The sequence below is a fragment of the Asterias amurensis genome, chromosome 8 (assembly GCF_032118995.1).
Source record: "Asterias amurensis chromosome 8, ASM3211899v1".
NCBI classification, from domain to species: Eukaryota; Metazoa; Echinodermata; class Asteroidea; order Forcipulatida; family Asteriidae; genus Asterias; species Asterias amurensis.
In genome coordinates, this window is record NC_092655.1 from 10,987,490 (window position 1) to 11,007,275 (window position 19,786).

Consider the following 19,786-nt stretch of genomic DNA (forward strand, 5'->3'; position numbering starts at 1 on the left):
GTTTTGTTTGTTGCTTGGAGGAAGTACATTTCACATAATTCAGCAAGTCTTAATCAAAACAGAGCACCCGTTGAGACATTTCTCATTTTTAACGCATTGTTGTCTGTATTAATACATGATTTTTAAATACATTAGGAGGAAGTGGAACAATTATTATTCCATTCCAAGTGTGATGAATAGACTGCAGTTAAAAAAAAGTATTTCCTGACTTGTTTATGCAGTCATTATATTTTTCCTACATTAAAGAAAATGGACACTATTGGTAATTGTCAAAGACCAGTCTTCTCACTTGGTGTATCTCAACAAATGCATAAAATAACAACCCTGTGAAAATTTGAGCTCGATTGGTCGTCGGAGTTGTGAGATAACTACATGTATGAAAGAAAAAACACCCTTGTCACACAAAGTTGTGTGCTTTAAGATGCTTCATTACGAGACTTCAAATTCTAAATCTGAGGTCTCAAAATCAAACTCCTGGAAAATTACTTCTTTCTCAATTTTAAACTACGTCACTTCAGAGCCGTTTCTCACAATGTTTTATACCATCAACCTCTCCCCATTACTCCTTACCAGGTGAGGTTTTATGCTGATAATTATTTTGAGTAGTTACCAATAGTGTCCACTGCCTTTAAGTCTGATTTCCGATTTTGTTTTTCCCTTAGCAAAATCTGGAAAAATGTGACTAAATAGCTTGAAAGGTATTAAACCCTCAGTGAAATGTTCCAACTTTTTTGCCAAAGACTGAATATCGTGCTTGTTTAAATGATAATTCTGACTATTAAGGGACGGACACTAGCAATACTATCATTGATTCCCAGCAGGAATTCAGAACAGGTAATATTTGATGACTTTCTCCAATCATCCCAACATCCCATCAGCAACCTTCTAAAGCTGTCCAGCCTCGTCAGCTCCTGGGTTGTAAGAAAAAACGCCCCGAGACATAAAAAAAAAAAAACGGGCTGTGGTTTAAAAGCAAATTAGTCGAGCGACGGAAGTGAGGGAATGGTTGTTGACTAAACTCAGGGTAGCAGGGACTCCGGACTCCCGTCTGGTGCCTGATGACATTTTGATCTTAAACTCATCGCTGATGTTAAAGAAAAGATTCCCCTATTGTACTGATGTGGATCGTAGCACACTGGTGAGATCCGGAGGCGGTTCAACAGCAGCGTTAATCTGATTAGAATTAGGAGTGGGAATTAATTCAGTTCATCAAAGAGGGTTTTTTCTGTGAAACTGCTGGGAGTAGATTGGTTGTTTTCATTAGGGAATGTATCAAAATGATTCCATTGGGTAGAAAACAAAATGAGTTTACAAATCCGTGATAACAATTAGCAGTGGGTGAATATGATGGTTGGGTGGATGTTTTCATTAGGGAATATATCAAAAAAAAATCCACTGGGTAGAAAACATAGAGAAATAAATGAGTTTACAAATCCTAGATAAAAAACAAATTATGTGGAATTAGCTGTTGTTTGGTTGTGTTTATTTTTGTTGGTTTTTATTTTGGTTGTTTTTATTTTGGTTGTAAACTTCCTCTTGGCACAAACATGTAACTTCTCAATTAATTGACTTGATGTGATCAAAATAAGAGGAAAAGTATGAATCGATGGACAAAATCTGCAATAACAAAGATATCCATTGAACTAAATACGAAGGACCCCACAAGGGAAGGTATATGTTCGGTAATCACTCTTATAATTATTGATAATAAACACCTTTGGGTAGAAGCACACAGTAGCATTCAATAATGTCAAGAATTTTGAGAAAGATTGCACGGTGTGCTTGTAAAAAATACCTCAAATTTTCGAATATGAGATAACACTTATAGAGATGATTCCTCTTCTCAAAAGTGCGATCACCTTTATAAATTAATTCTGCACAGGTTAGTTTGATCATATAAAGCTACATTTATATTGGATTTAAACAACTGAACTGTTCCAAAAACCAAAGGTGTGCTTTGTCTTCAAAAGTTGTATTTTACTCCCAAGTACCAGATAGTTATTCAAGTAAACATCATTAATTAATGATGTGTTATACTAACGAGATTGTCCTTCAATCGTAGCTGGCCTTGATTCCAATCATGCATACAGATTGGTCAAGTTACTAATGGCAGCATTATTCATAAGCACTCATTGCTCACTAAACAAATACAACACTTGAACGCCCATGGACTATATTATCTCATATACAATTTGAGAAAAAAACAGCATCTCAAATTAAACCAATTCCTCTGGCTAAAATGACTGAGATTTCAAACAGTCTGCTGTGATGGTTGTAGTAACAGCATCTCTGGTTATTGTTTTAAGGCGTTAACCAATTGGTAGCTTCGGCTATGGCTATAGATCACCACATCATCATGCAATTTGTGTGCAGTTAGTTGTTCAGAGGTTTGTTTCTGATTTCACACATGTATCTCTCTTGAAGCACAGTTAGGTTTATGAAGAGAAACAACTACACATAATCCTGAAATCAAAATGAAAAATGCTTTACTGTTTTAGGTGCCTCATAAACATAATTTGAAGTTAAAGCTTTTAAACACCCTTTCTTTTCTTAAAATACAAAGTGCTCATTTGAACATATTAAAAAGTATACAATGACACAAATGTATTAAAAGTTTTTTCCTACATTAAAATAATCCCATTTTTTTCACATAAATAAAGTATTACACAAAATATTAAAAGAAGATGCGGACATTTTAAGTAGCTTTTATTTGGTTATGAAGACATCGATGATATCCATGGCTTAGCCAAGATCCTACTTGATCCTACTTAAAATCAAATGAAAACCCCAATCAGTATCCAGTCTAATTAATTGCAGCACTGTTAAGGCATGCTTCCTTTGCTCAAGAACACTAGCTACAACTCTAGTTTCAGTAACGTGTGATCACTCTTGTCCACTTCATTAAGGACTAACGTCTACATGTACTTGATTACAAGTTGGTCATAGGATAGTGGTGGCTGATTTACAACAAAACTTGAGTAGAGAGACGCTTTTCGCTTAAAGAGGTTTTGCATCTATGAACCAAGTAAGTTATCAAAACGGGCCTTGAAAGTGCAAGGGCACCAAGGCATTTTCTATTTGGTAAAGGACGTCTATGTGAAATTGTAAATATCTTCTGGAGCATTTTAAGGACACCAAGGCAATAACCAGAGATCGCCCCAACAAAGTTTCAGTCCTGAAAGAATATAAAAAATTAAACACTTTCATTCAAAGAACCCAAATACATTTTTTTTTATTCCTCAAGTTTTTTTAAAAAGGAAAAAATACATTTACTTTGCAGAAGCGCTGGCATATATGCGCCTACTTTCTGCAGGCGGTTAGCCATTTTGGGTGTCAAATTGCATGTGTACATGTTAAATATGGTGAGCATATAAACCCGTGGGCATCGCCTCAAACGGTCATGACAGAATAACAGGGAAACTGATTCCCACGATGATGCAACCAATATTTATTGTAGAGTATGACATCAGATGAATTGGGTTAATAAGTACTTTCAATTCATGCACAAATATTTATAGAATATTCCCTATGGATCCAAATGCATAGTACTGAAATAAAAATTAAAAAAAAACATCCATTATGCTTAGATACTTTAAAAGAAACCTAAATACAATATGTACAGTCAAAGGAAAATAGATTATGCAAAAATCATAAATATAAAGGACTATATGGTGCACAGAACAGTGTAATTTAAAACCATTATACACTTTCGGTAAACAGTATTTTCCAAGTCCCACACTTCGTGTATCACAACTTATATATAAAATAACAAACCTGTGAAAAATTAGGCTCAATCGGTCATCGGAGTCAGGAGAAAATAACGGGAAAACCCACCCTTGTTTCTGCGCGTTTCGCCGTGTCATGACATGTGTTTAAAATAAATCCGTAATTCTCGCTAACGAGAATTAATATTGTTTTAATGTTTTCTCAAAAAGTAAAGCATTTCATGGAACAATATTTCAAGAGAAGTCTTTCACCATTACCTTCTGTAAACCCTGTAAATTATTTGTAAATCTGTGAACTTTTTTTCCTGTTCTGTACCGAAAGGGTCCAATGGTTTTAAAAGAAACCCAAGCAAAGAAAATGTATGGCAAAAGACATTGCAGGCGACTTTATAGAGAAGTTTATGGGACTATTTGGTGCACAGAACCATTACAATAAGGCAGATTCGGGAGTGTAGCATGCTGAGGTGTAATTGAGGTTGACAAACTGCAGATAAGGACTGATTACACTGGCTTGGCTAAGATTTGTTGAACATGATGAGATATCACACTTAAGGGTTTGGGTACTTATTGTACAACACAAAACACAACAGTGCACAGATTTACCTTAGACCTACTTACACAGGTTATAGATGATGATGGTAGAAAGCTTCCCTTAAAATATTACTTGCTAAAAATAATTTTGGCAGTACAAAGGATTTATGTAACTCTCCAGAAAACATTGTTCTGTGATGTTTCCCTTTTTCCTTAAAAACTACTAATGAAGCTGAAACTTCTACAGGTAATTACATCCATCTTCATTCACAGTGAGTAAGGATTCATGTCATGACCAGAAACATGATCCACAAAAGGTGTCAAAACCCTTTAAAGAGAAAAGAAGAAGACACATATCATCAGTGAGATCTGAAGGATATAATTATGATGTCTTGGTGTTAGCAATATGTGATGGGATTCATTAGCATTAAGGCCATGAGAGCACCAGCAGCCACAACTAAATCACTGCAGATTCTTAACATGGCCGCTGACACCAACAGGCACAGCAAAGGTCAATCCATTCTGATTTTACTATAAGTAATAGGTTTTGCTATTCCCTCATGTCATGGTGTATGCACATGTATCAGATAGATTCATTACACATTGAAACTTGATCTTGAAGTACCATCTGTTGCATTAAAATTACATGCAGTTGTTGAATGTTAGGAACTTTCAGCTCCGTAAGTGTTTTTGAACCGTACACAGTTCAATAAAAATGGATTTCGGTTTGTATTGCAGTTAATTGTCTTTTCACTGTAGTCTAATGGTTGTTGTAATATTGAACCCATATCATGTGTCACTTAGCAATATTGCAATTGAGAAGCCAAATGATTCCTTGGAATCATACTGATAAATAACACATGGAAATATTTAAGAACCCATTGTGATCTATACCATGAACTGTAATAAAGCATCTACTTTTCAACAGCATCATAAACGTACAAAATTTAAAAAGTAATGATCAAAATTTACGATTATTTGCTTGGAACAAAACTGCTTAGTGGCCAGTGGCTACGATCTGTTTTGTTGAATCTCCTTGATTATTTCACTGGACCCCTCAAACAACTTAAATATCACCAGAAATCAAATTAATTCAAACAAGACGTTTTTATTCCAGAGGGTATCTCAATCAGAAAAGCTGCTCTTATCGGCAGACTCTTGGGGATGGTGTTTTCATTGTACCAGGCTTTTCAGCAATATACCCCCAAGATATGGGTTTGTGGCCAAGATTAAAAACCGAAAGATCAAGAGATTGCCGGGGAAGTCAAACCAGTGTGCAGTGAATGAGTATAACATTTATGGTACACGCTGTGTTTGGGAGACCAAAATTGGGTGCTTGTTTTTAGCAAAATTTTCTCTGAATGTCACTGAGTGGGAGAAAGTGAAATTACAGTGAAATATTTACGCCGTGTTGGGAGACCAAAATTGGATGCGTGTTTCTTGCCCAGTTTTCTGTGAATGTTACCGAGTAGGAGAAAGTGTTTTTGAACGATACCCGGCACTTTGTAAAGCTCTCAACCTAACCACAGTGGCACTCCACAGCCTGCCGACCGCAAAGAAGCAGAACTTAAAGCAATGAATTGTTTTCGCCCATTCTAACTGCATACTTTGGATTCGTCTTGCTTTTCTGAAGGACCCTAAATTTCTGCCACCATCTTCGTCATGTACCCTGTATTTAAAGTCAATAACAAACACTGATTTCTGTGATGACCCAAATGGGGTCAGACTATTTTACTCCTTGATCATTGGTTGTTAAATTTCCAGTTCCAAGTTTTCTCTTTAATGGAGGATTGAAGCGATACATCAATTTAGCCTTGTCTCTATAATTAGACCTAATGGGCTCACCATTGATATTAAGTTCACTTCTTTTATTAATCAAGACATGTAGATCGCCAACGCTCATTAGGATGATCAAGATGAAAGAATCTTCCACCGGCAGCATGAGTAATCAATTATTTTACGAGGGAAAAATAAAATGGGGAATGGTGCTTTTTCTTCATTTTTCTGTTTTTTTATTGAACTTAGTGGCTGGGATACCAAGAAACAATGATTGGTTCTGCATAAATGATTTTATAATAATGAAAAATAATGTTTTAGGGATACTCATAGAAATAGAACCCAAAGAACGCTGAGCTCGACCGGCCGCCCCATGTGTCATCTGTGGATGCGGCTTTTATCACACCATGTGAAATGCGTGTATGGCAAAATGATCATCACATGACACGTGCATAGACCGTTTCTATGTGTTTTCATTGCTCAATGTTCATGACGTCTACTGTATGGTCAAAAAATGGCATACGCGCATCAATAAAAGTGATCTCACAACAAAAGCGCATGCACAATGTCGCATTTGGCGTTCTCTGTGTTCTTTTTTATCTGGGATATTCAACCATTCATACCCTCTGGGGGTCGCCTGACTTTTTGTATCACAGCAATCTTGTTTTTGCTTCCTTATAAATAAATATAACCATACCGAGGGTGGAAGTAAAATAGGCTGGTCCTGCTACACAACTAGAGGAAATTTGTCATTGTCAAGATGTATAGTTAAAGGAACACGTTGCCTTGGATCGGACGAGTTGGTCAAAACAAAAGCGTTTGTAACCGTTTTTTATAAAATGCATATGGTTGGAAAGGTGTTTTAAAAGTAGAATACAATGATCCACACAAGTTTGCCCCGAAATTGCGTGGTTTTCCTTCTACTGTGCGAACTAACATGGTCGGCCATTTATGGGAGTCAAAATTTTGACCCCCATAAATGGCCGACGTGTTAGTCGACGAGGTAAAAGGAAAACCACGCAATTTCGAGGCATGTTTGTGTGGATCATTGTATTCTACTTTTACAACATCTTTCTACCCATATGCATTTTATAAAAAACGGATACAAACGCTTTTCAAAGACCAACTAGACCGATCCAAGGCAACGTGTTCCTTTAAACAGTGGACAGTCACAGTGGTAGGATACTGTCTGTGCATACAAGTATCCATTGTCAGCCTAATTAATTCTGAGAGTGGTTTTGAGTTGTTCAATGACTGTCATTCTGATCAGAAGTAGAGTCCACCAAGGATACTGTTTCAGTATTTTGTAGTTACTCTAATGAATTAACCACCTATCATGTATAGCTGGGTAGACCATAGGCACCAAGTCTTCACGGTGATATCTTCTTACTGGAGTTATATTACACAAGATCTCTGATGGACATGTACTATTCTTTCTGACATGGTGGGTCAATCATTGTCAGGTTCCCTATACATAATGACAATACTATGATTTAAACTCTCATGTTATATATAAAGGGGCCTGACTGTTTGTGCGCCCAGCTTCAGGGATTTGAGTGGGAGTAAAATCAACTCGGTATGAGTTGTGCATGCATTTAAAAACCTGTTTGTAGTTTGTGGTGTAATGTGCAATTAGAAACCATTAGCTCTGAAGGAATCTAATTGCTATTTACAGCATGTACGTTTGTGATTCAGTATTTTCTTACTATGGTCTGATACTTAGGAGAAGTGGTTTATTTCTGTAGTCTTGTAAATAATTAGAAAACAATTTCCAACTCATTACCAAATAGCAGCATCTGCTGCCACCTAGTGTCCTCAAAGTCTCCAATAGTCCTTTATCAAGGTGCAGCCATCTTGAATATCTCCCATGGATATCAATGTAATACCAAACCGAGGCTGGAAGAACAAAATAGTCTGGTTCCTATTTTCAAAATGATTATTAGCATTCATTATTGTTAGTCGATACGAGGAACAAGATCAAGATGGAGGCAGCATGATAAAGGTCTACTTCTGGTCATTCAAGTATTTGGTGACCAATTAAAAATTATTGTTGATGGATGAATAAATCATCAAAAAGTTTATTGGATGATTCTTTGATGATTATGGATATTGTGTTGCATAACTGTTCTGATTCTTTGAGCAAAACAGTCTTTCACTGTGACTGTCTATAAGTAATATGCATTGAGCATTGCAATAGACCAATCCATTAAGCTCCGCCCCATTGAGTATTGAGTATCACAACCCATTGCGCAAATAAAGTCCGACATGCGTGCGTCTAATCTTGGCGCATGCAGCAGAGTTGTGCAGCATGGCATTGGAGAGGCTCACGCAATCTTGCTCACACGTGTGGCGAGGGCGGAGCCTAATGGAACGATCTATTCTACTAGTAAAGGGTGCTTGTTGATAGTTGTTATACATTATAGTAAAAAAGTCGGCACCCTCTAGTGTGCAATAGTCCAGTTCAAAGATAACAGAAAAAGAAAAGTTCAGTTGATAAAACGCACAACAGCGTCTGGGACCAAGACTTATAGGGAAAGGGCCAGTTTTGTAGTGCTGTTAGGGGCACTCAAATTTGATTTAACAGAAAATGATTGCTAAACAAAAAGGGATCCAGCCAAAAATGCTTTGTTATGTACATTGTATATTGATTTTGGCAGGTTCCCTTCTACCGTTTTCTCAGCAAGCATGCATACAATTAACTCACTTGAACCAAAGAAAGTAAGATTGAAAGAGGAATAAGTAACTAATATAACTAACATGGTTTGAAATATGTTTTTCTCTTCTATTCTTCTCAATTTTCTTTTGACAAGACTTTCTGGTGACACTAAGAACAGTTTCATCTCTGTCCTGTTTTGGAGGGACTCTGGGTGCTGCTGGTACGGATAACATGCTGTACAGTGTCTTATTGTACATGTAGTTTGATGTTAAAAACAGGGCCATTCCAGTACAAGAGTAATTTTATGGCTGTGTTCAAAAGCTTTGTAGACTACATAACAATACGGGCAAGGGATGAAACCAGTGCCGATAATGGTGCTGCTTGTTGTATTCCTTGTTAAATACATGATTCTAAGAACTACAGGGTCCGTATGTGCAGAATTTCCTGGTATGCAGTGCCATGAAACTGGCAATTCTAGGCAAGACTACTTCATTGGCTCCAAAACTACTACAGTTAAATTTACATGAGTTTTAAAACATTTATTTGCTGTTTCAACCTGAAACTATGCTGAAACAAAAACACCTGCAGGAAGATAATTGTGGTCTAGCATTTTAAGTGGACCGGGGAGATTTGGTCTTTACAAGTACTGACCAACAGTAGTTGGTCTTTACTCTTTGAAGTATTAAGGCACTGCAAATAATTTCCAGTTTTCAACATTTTCAAGGAAGCTCAAAGTACTGCTGAGGGAGGGGAGATTTGTATGGCTCTGAAAATATAGGTTTTGAACATGTAATAAAGATTGCTAGACACAAATCAGGAAATTATTATTGATAGGATTAATCTTTTGAAGGGAAGACATCTTGAAAAATTGGGAATCTATTTTACTACCTTGAAAACTTTTGAAAAGTTTGGTTGAAGGCAGGTGTTTTTAAAAGCAGCTCAGTCTGTACAGATGATGTTCAGATGATGTTCAGGCTGCCTAAAGCCTGGTTCATACTTTCTGCGAATGCAAAATTAGTTTTTACCTCACATCCCTGTTTTGGCTGCGAATGCTTCCCAAGAGTTGAACAAATTTCAACTTAAAAAAAGGAAATTTGCATCAGGATGTTGCGAATTATTTGTTGCGACTGATTATCTGGGCTTTATACATCAATGATGAATGGTATAATCAGGACTGGAATGGCTTTGTTCTTGAGTATTATTATTGTGAACATTTCTTGAAGATTGCACTTTTATTGCGTTGACTTTTTTTAAATATTAATTTCCTTTGTTTGTTGTGAAATCATCCTTTTTATTTTGAGTTGGTCTGTATGTGTCAGCATTGTAATAATAATGCAGTGCAGAAAGCAATGCAATGGCAGCAGAAGAGGATTTCAAAAATTTAGAAAACAATAATTACTTCTGGCCGGGCTCATGTCTAAGCGGTCTACAGAAGCAAGTCAAGTGTGTTCTAGTCCCGTACTTGACAATAGTGCTTTCTGTACTGCTTTGAAAGTGTTTGAAACTTTGGGCAACCCCTAAAGTAAAACATTTTTGGCAAACATTTTAAGGAGTAAATTTACTTAGTTAGTTCATTTTGTTTTAGTTTAATCTTTAATCGTTGTTTCTATTGTCTTTTTTATTTAAGTTGTATGCTTTGCAGCTGTTCAATATTTTGATATGAATGTATAAAGATGTAGTATTTTAGAAGGTATATTTATGTTATTAAAACACAACATTTAATTATTTTAATTTAATCTGGTTATGTAAACTGATGACCTCACTTTCTTTGTTCTCCCGAACATAGACTTATGTGCACAAAATTAATGAAGGCTGTGTCCAATTTGTGAAAATATTTTGATTCTTTTTTTTCAGAGTCTCTTGGTTCTTATTGTTCTGGGTGTAATTCAATCATTTTTTATCGTTCCCCTGTATTGTCATGTCATTTGAGTATTTTCATGTGCATTTTGTTTTGCTTTACTTTGTCTTTAAAAGTTCACACACACACCACACTCTCATTGTCGACCTGTAAATCAAGAACTTGGTTCTTTGTAGTGGCATCACCATTTGTTTTGTACATAACAGCGTCTCTTGAGTCAGTTCTCGCTCTGCCAAAACACTTCAACCTTTTTTCTTAAAGTCCTCGTTTTGATCGGGTAGACAACCCCGCATGCATGTTTGTCAACCCAGTCAATCAAGGACTTCTCTACTTTCTCTAATTGTTTGGACACAGTTGGGTTTTCTTTTGGCAAAGTCTCCACTAGTTTTGTACCTGCAAGCAAAGTGAGGATGGTATGGCCCTGTAAAAAAAAAAAACCTTTTGTTAAAATTCTCAAACAACATCCAAAGCCATTCAAGCCTAATTGTATAATGCAGTGCTACTGATATGATTGATATAAGCTTACAAACTGAGACATGTGATTGTCATGGGAAAACTTGAAGCCTTGCTTCCTTTACACGGTGCAAAGATTCAATCCACTCAACAGCTACCTTGAAAAACAAGAATGTTTCTCTCAAAAGTACATTTTCTAAGATAAATTGATAATTGATGTCATGGTTAAGTTGAATATTGGAATTTCTATACATTGTATTTTTAAGTTGTCTTTTATTTTTGTTCTTATATTCTCAGATAATGACCACTATGAGGAGATGCATTATACTTCCTGTACCAATAACATGAACCTTCAGCCAGTTCAGGTCAAGCTGCTATGTGGTGCTGATCTATTAGAGTCATTCGCTGTACCTGGACTATGGAAAGACGAAGATGTAAGAGTCTCAACTAAATGTTAATTTATTCTGGTTGTGAAGCCAAGGACTCTAAGAAAAACAAACTGAACCGCTGTATAGCCAATAATCTTATCGGTAGAATAAAAGGAAGGAAGTTTAAGTTTTTTATATGGGAGGTAAACCCCAGATAATTATTCCATGGAAAACCCACACGGTCAAGTAGAGACTGACAACCCAATCCACAAAGTGACCTGGCATGATTCTAACCTTGAGTCCTAGAGGTGGAAGTTGAGGAAAGAAACTACCTCCAGAACCCGACAACCTGGCTGGTATTGTCTTTCAATGACAACCACAGCCATAATTTTGCTATCAGATGTTAAAAATTAGGTACAAACCCAACTCTCCTGGAAAATTTTATTTTCATGAATATTGATATAATTGTTTCAAACACTGTGGCCAAAAAAATTACCTACAATGTATGTATAATGAACCAAACAAGATCATGATGCATGTAGTACTTGTAGATTTCCATCAAATTAGACTTTGTGTAATTTTTCTTTGAATGTTTTCTTTGTACCCAGATTACTGAAATCGTTAAGAAATACGGACTAGTTGTAATCACTAGATCTGATTCCAATCCACAAAAGTTCATCTATGAGTCTGATGTGCTCTACAGATACCAGGTAAACTGTTTCTAAATTATTACCCTAAATAAGAGTTCGGTAGTGTTCTCTTCAGTCCTGACTGGTACTGAGTGGTACCCATCTGGGGGCACCCTGTATTAAAGCCCGCTTGAAAGGAACACAAAGGTCGATTGTGAAGGGTTCATTGGGGCGTGCTAAACACAAGCATTCCTTGGGGAGTATCAAGAAAAAACACAGTTAATAATAACAAGTTCTTATACAGCGCATTTCACAATAACCGTCTCAATGCGCTGTACATTAAATTAAGTTGAATGCATTTGCACCCTTCATGTGCTGGAGTACATGTACACCTGACCTAAGTTGGAGTATACTCTTACTCAAGTGTCACAGCAGAGTGCCACACTCGAATATATCAAATTAATATCAAAAGAACTCATGAGAAATCCAAACGGAAGGAAAAAAGCATATTATGATGAGTGTCATCGTCCCACTTTGCAAAGCAACTTGTCTCCCAGTGGCTGCAATGCATGGGGATTTTCAGTCTGTATTAATAGAGACCCCACATTGATCTGCAAGAAACAAAAATGATATTTACAGAGCTTGAGCACCCAATCTGATCGGATTTCTTCAGATAATCGTGAAATATTTTGTATTTTTAAAGGAACACGTTGCCTTGGATCGGTCGAGTTGGTCTTTGAAAAGCATTTGTAACCGTTTTTAATAAAATGCATATGGGTAGAAAGATGTTTTAAAAGTAGAATACAATGATCCGCATCGAAATTGAATGGATTTCCTTATACCTCGTCGACTAACACGGTCAGCCATTTATGGATTTTTGACTCCCATAAATGGCCGACCAGGTTAGTTCGCCAAATAAAAGGACAACCGTGCAATTTCGAGGCAAATTTGTATGGATCATTGTATTCTACGTTTAAAACATCTTTCTACCCATATGCATTTTATAACAAACGGTTATAAATGCTTTTTATAGACCAACTCGTCCGATCCAAGGCAATGTGTTCCTTTAATCAAATACTAATGTCCATCACTATCATACAACCATGGGTCTATTGTTTCCTCCATTGACAATTTGCACTCGGTAAAATGCGTCACAAATCTGTATTATATTAAAAAAAAGTACTTTGATATTTAAGAAATGCCCTTTCCCCATAAGTAGACCTATTCAAGCATCTGATAATCTCTTTGGTAAATAGCCAAGCACGTCATTCAAGTTACCAAGCTCAAGTGTTTACAGCGTCCCCCTGGGTAGGTGCTTGGTTTGGACTATAAAGACCATCAGGTCATGCTCAAAGCTGAGACCCTTAGATTTGAAAATCTTGTAAAAACAGTTGCCCCAAGCAATAAGCTTAGACGATTTGTTTGCGTCATGTTTTTTCTCACTCTTTTTGTGTATATCTTTTTTTCTCTTGTCGCCTAGTCTGTACTTAGTCCAGTGGTATTAAGCCTTACAGGGTAAGACTTATTACCACTCAGAGTTATATACATGAAGAGCACGTCTAGGTTACATATCACACTTTGGTACGGTACATGTAGTATGTATTATCTTGACCACTTGTGGTTCTGCAGTTTAGCAGAAAACATTGCTTCAACAATTCCTCCTCCACTAAAAAAAAGCAACAATGACTAACCGGTACCTGCTAAACAGAACCTTTGTCAGTTAGGCAGTTTGATGAATTGGACTGATATAAGAAGTTGTTTACAGTTCTCCATCACATGGTTTGCAGCTTTTTGGCAGGTAACCTGATGCTACTGAATCTGGGTTTTTTTTGGTGCAAAGGCCTGAAATTTCCCAGAGGCAACAGAGGCAATTGCTTCTTAAAAAAACATTAGTATTTTCCTTTTACTCCCTGCGTTACTAAAAAAAATTGCCTTGCCCTAACAAGCACCAGTTCATAAAACCAGTCTACAACTGCACCTCTTCCCCCTGATCATTACATTCAATGAAATCTGCTACATACTTGAAGTACAAGTCTGCAGAGCAAAGTTCAGGTTTGCAGCAAAACATTCACAACATTTAAACACGGTTCATATTGGATAGAGTTCTTTGCTGTAAACCTAGGAAGTCAAATTGACTATGAGCTTGCCTTGGTGTTGTGTATGAACTGACCATGACTGATAAATGTCCATGAGTGAAGTATCTAATTGGCTGCCTTCACATTCCATTGTACACTTTGAAGCGCAGTTTTGAACCTTGGCTAAATTCTGCTAATATAATCTTTCGTGGTGTGTGGTTTTAATTGTTGACTGGTCTATTTTTGTGGTTTATATTTAAAAAATTATTTAAAAATCTGTTATGCTCTTATTTCTGCCTGTTTGGAGCTATTTACATTTGTACGGCGCATTGGGATCAAGTCATGGATTTAAGGCCCTTTAAAGCTTTATTTATTATTATTATTTATTAATCAGAGTTTTGATATAGCGCTTAATCCCAAGTGTCTCAAAGTGCTCATTAGTTGTGTGACTGGTATGCAGAGCTGTGTTTTAATTATGAGCAAGAGAGTTGCTCTTTACAAGTCTTAATATTAGTGTTTTTATTGATAGTACCTTGTGATTGTTTACAATGTGCTGATGCAATGTGTAGCCAACCATACCAGGAGCGTCTGGGCAAACCCCTTTTCTTTCTGAGAAGTGCACAGGATTCTTTAACAAGCGCATCGCAACACATTATCTTTAGTATGACAGCCTTTAAGGAAAGAAACCATCTAAATATTACTTCAGTTGATACTTAATATTTCTTTCTACTACTTTTTTTTTGCAGAAAAACATTCACATTGTTACTGAATGGATTTTCAACGATATCAGTTCAACAAAAGTCAGGTATGTTAAAGGCAGTGGACACTATTGGTAATTGTCAAAAAATAGCCTTCACAGTTGGTGTATCTCAACATATGCATAAAATTACAAACCTGTGAAAATTTGAGCTCAATCGGTCATTGAACTTGCGAGACAATAATGAAAGAAAAAAAAACACCCTTGCCACACGAAGTTGTGTGCGTTTAGATGGTTGATTTCGAGACCTCAAGTTCTAAACTTGAGGTCTCAAAATCAAATTCGTGAAAAATTACTTCTTTCTCGAAAACTATGGCACTTCAGAGGGAGCCGTTTCTCACAATGTTTTATACCATCAACATCTCCCCATTACTCGTCACCAAGAAAGGTTTTATGCTAATAATTATTTTGAGTAATTACCAATAGTGTCCACTGCCTTTAAATGATTGTGCAATAGTAATTAGTTTGAATTATGCAATATTGCAATTATTGTGCAATAATAATCAGTCTGAGTTATTCGCAACACCGTTTTCAGGTTACATTTATTGAATGGATGGTTTTCTATTTATTTTGCTGGACTGACTTCATTTTAACAGCAGAGGGCAGCAAACCCATAATGGAAAGCAAATTCTAGTGCATTATATTAAAGTATTGAACCCCAGCAACTGTGTAATACATGTACACCATGAAGTAGCTACCCTTTGAATACTCATAACCTTTCTACTGTTTACAGCACATGCAATACATTTATGAGGCAAATTTGATACACAATTGGTGTATACATTATAATGGTTTCAGGTTATTTTTCAAACTATTTTCACCTGAACTCTGTCTAATTGGCTTCAATGTAGTAATTCTTGATTGACTTTGTGTTTATTTCTAGACGTGCTGTAAGTCGCACAGAAAGTATCAGATACATTGTTCCAGATCCTGTTATCCGTTATATTGGTCAGAATAAACTATATCAGATGATTGACAGCGAGAAGGAGAAGGACTAACGAGGAATGCTGCAATCAACCGTAAAGTATACACATTAATCATGCTGGGGCCAGAGTGAGTCTTTAACAACAGAGGGCAGCAAACACATGAACCACTCTCGAGTAGAAACAGGTTTCTTCTTCAAGTCTCAATTCTTTCAGGTCTTCTGTGAGGAAGTCTGAAGTCAAGTTTCAAATTGTTTTAGTCCAATCACGGTTCTTAAAATATTGATAGACTCAAGTTCATCAGTAACTTGAGATAAAACTCTGCCATATTACTCTGGAAAAGAGTCAGTTATTTGCTTGCAGCATTCATTGGAGATAAATAAAGTGGCTTTTAACAATGCTGTACTGAATATATACAAGTAAGATTATCATGGTTTGGTGCTGCTCCTGCATGTAAAATGTAGTTATATCCTCTAAATTAAAATCATTGATCCTAAAGGTATACTACAAAAACTGTTGATTTAATACAAAACTACTTGTTATTCCGACATAAGTTAACAATATTGAAATTGTTTTAAAATATGTTGTAAAGAGTCTTTAACAAACAATACAAGCACACAATTTCTTCAAACTGGTCTTGAATGGACACCCAGGTTTCATAAAGCTGCTTACCAGAAGAAAATACCTGGCAAACGCTCAGCTAAGCAAACATAATAAGGGGACAACATATTGCATGGTAACCCTGATTAGTAAAATTCATTGTTTGGTAAACAGCTCCTTTAACTTGACCCCTGTATCTGAGTGCATGTTAAAACCAAAGTTTAATCGGTCTTTGCATGTGTCCCCTTTAACACAAACCATGTCTTTCCTACTTGTAGCTGTTCAATTTATTGGTTGTGAGAAAAGTCTTCAACAAGCTGTGCAAAATCATTGATAAATTTGTCTCCTCAACTATGTGCAAGTAACTTCTAAGCTCTTCCATGTATCATATAACTAGTGTTAAATGTTAAATATATGTTGTAACAACATTGATTACCTTGATGAAACTACAGGCTGATAATGTGTTTGTAGTATTTGGCTGCAGTCTCCCAAAGTCAAACTAAAACGACACCGCATACTGAATACAAATGTGTTCCTCAGACTCTGACGTAAGAAAACCTTGATGATAAATGTCTAGAATTTCATTCTTGAGAGGGAGACATTACTTTCCCAGACTAAAAGGGCTTCTTTATAAAACAAGTGTTTGTGATGATGTTGAATGGGCATTAGGGTCAAAGACCAGGGCAAGGAAGACACTGGGCAGTCCTATGTGGGATATATCACTTCTCCATCCAGCGACTCTTTTGCATGAAACACTTTTAAAGATAAATTTGCAACAATCCAGTTTTATTATCCTTTATTGGAGGATGACACAAAGACTTGGTTCAGTACTGCCTGTCATGTGATTGTATGGTGAATGGTGTTTTTTCCCCCATATATTTTTTGTCATTCATGGTTTATTAAAATGTTTACTTGCTGTCAGTAAATAACCAGATTTTAAGTGGTAAATCCAATGCAAAAGAAGAGAGTTACATTAAAAATGACGACAGTTATGTACATGCTCTATGTTTAAACAACGATGCAATATAATAATATGCTTAAAGTTATTAATTGTAAAAATGAAATTATATTTGACAAACAAAATGGTCTCTATGGTAAGATAAGGGAAAACTCTTTTCGAGAGTTTGAACTGAAATTGTTCATTACTTATTTGCTGCAAATAACTGGCAATGGTTGTGATGTGAAGATTAATATACAAGCAAACCAACGTCAGGCGTTTCATCTAGTGGGCCAAATTTCATAAGAGAGGTTTCGCTTAGCATCACAAACCAGCCAGAATAGCATCACAAACCAGCCAGAATAGCATGCAATATTCTCTGGGTTTTGTAACTCATACCCATTTGCTGAGCAGATTGTTTCCATAAGTAGCCCTATGAAATTTGGCCTACACAGATGTATCTTCTTCAGATTGATTGTAGAAGTATAAAAGCATGATGGGAAGTCTATTTATAATAGATGTTAAATTTGCATCGGGGATAAAGATTATTAGTTTTGGTTTTTACCCATACACCGATGTGTGTTAGCACTGTATACTCAGTACTTTCCCCGAGTCCTGTGAAACAAAAAAAACGACCCTTGCAATTCTAGAGCAGGTAAAAACCAAAACTAATATTCTTTATCCCCGATGCAAATTTAACATCTATTATATCGTTGCGGTTCCCGCTGCCAAAACATAGGATTCGAACTGCCTCCAGCTACCGGCAACCTCGGGAAGTCTATTGTAAAACTCTCAATTTTCAGATTTGATTTTCTTGGTATGTGGACAGAAATGAAGAACAGTAACTCTCCATAAAATATTGCTTGCATATATCATCTGTACGTTTGCCTCGTTATCTCTAGCCCATTTCATATTTCAAACATACAATAATTGTGCTTAGCAGGTACAGGTTACCAGCCATAATTGATGTGTCAGTCATTTTATAACCGGTGCCCTAATACTGTTTTGCTTAATAAAAATAATTGTTGAGCAGGTTTCTTTTTATGAAGTTGGGCCTGAATGATGCACCGAGTCAATTTTGGAACATAAAACAAACTTTGTGTAAACTTTGCTATGTATGCTTGTACACTCCAAAAGTTATTAGTCTTGTTCAGCCTTGTGAAGGTATGGGGTAAGGCACAAATAGTTTTAAATTACGTGTATAGTAATTTTTCTTGATCGTCTCATTACAAATGAGTAGAATATTTTCTTATTTTCAATGTCTCTGATTTCAAAGACATTTGCTCATCTAAACCTTAATCATAGCACATTATTCCTTGTCATGTTCCCAGGTATGTACTAGCAACAATGAATGAGGATTCTCAATATACAAAAGGGGCTCAGACTGTTTGCCCTTCCAGCTTCTGTATTAGGTCATATCCAAATTAGTGGCTACAGCTACGGCTAACACTGTTGCTAAGGGTGTTACTAAGGATGTCCTATACTTGACTGCATGGTGGCGCAAAAGGTCTAGCCATAGCCGTAGCTGTAGCAGCCACTTCGGAAATAGCCTAAGAATATTGAGTTGAGTAAAAGAAGCTTTATGAGAAAAATTTTGAGTAAATATGTTTAGTTTATTAGAATTACAATTTATTTTTATATCCAGGTCATGTGTATTGTTCACCTACCTTTATTATTTTAACAAGTTAACATTTGTATTAGTGACATGTATTTAATTGTTTTGTAAATTTTATGATTTATTTACTTTAAGTTTAGAAATTGAAGAAAGCAACATCTATAGGTGTTTCAATATTATTGAGCGATATTGTTTTTGATCTGGATATGAAATGCCAGTGTACTTGTAAATGGAAGGCAACGAATCTTTGTAACAACAATTTCAAACCTGTGTGTAAACACAAATTCTACCTTGAACATTCAAACTACCCTAAGTACCTTTTCTTAAATGTTTCATCTCCAGCAACATCAAGGCAGTAATGTCAAATGGAGATACCATTTCTTGAAAGAAATATGTTTAATAATTTATTATTATTGTTGTTTATTTGTGGTTTTGGGGGTATTTTTATGTGTTTTTTTTTTTGTTTTTTTGTTTTTTGTGTGGGGGATATAGTGAGTCTTTAAATTAAATCGTCTTTTCTTTCATGCATAGCGTGATATCAACTTTCTATTTGTGAAGATACCATATATCACAGGAAGTTAGTGGGAGCATTTTAAGTCCTCTTTAACTAGTTTATTTAGTTTGATGTCATGTGGCAATTACTGCTGCACAACACAAATTTCAGCCAACTTTTCCTGTGTGAAATGGTAGTGGTATACAGGGTTTCATTTGTGTGTATGAACATCACCCAGAAAACTGTACAATTACACAGCGTTGCAGCAATAAAGAATTCAGTTTCATTTCCTTTAAATCAAAGAAAAATGTTGAGTTTACTAGCTGTAAAATAATGTAACTATTGTAAACTAATTACAGAGAATAAACACATGTCTATTACATTTAACTG

General features: G+C 36.0%; 1 protein-coding gene across 1 annotated transcript in view; it reads left to right on the plus strand.

The window, feature by feature from the left end:
- Positions 1–19,783, plus strand: part of LOC139940337 (nicotinamide/nicotinic acid mononucleotide adenylyltransferase 1-like) — a 44,855-nt gene extending 25,072 nt beyond the window's left edge. The window contains exons 5-8 of the mRNA XM_071936543.1: positions 11,297–11,433; positions 11,976–12,077; positions 14,818–14,876; positions 15,712–19,783. Of these exons, the coding sequence (XP_071792644.1) occupies positions 11,297–11,433; positions 11,976–12,077; positions 14,818–14,876; positions 15,712–15,826 (413 nt within the window). The 3' untranslated portion in view covers positions 15,827–19,783. The remainder of the gene's footprint in view (positions 1–11,296; positions 11,434–11,975; positions 12,078–14,817; positions 14,877–15,711) is intronic.
- Positions 19,784–19,786: the final 3 nt, after the last annotated feature.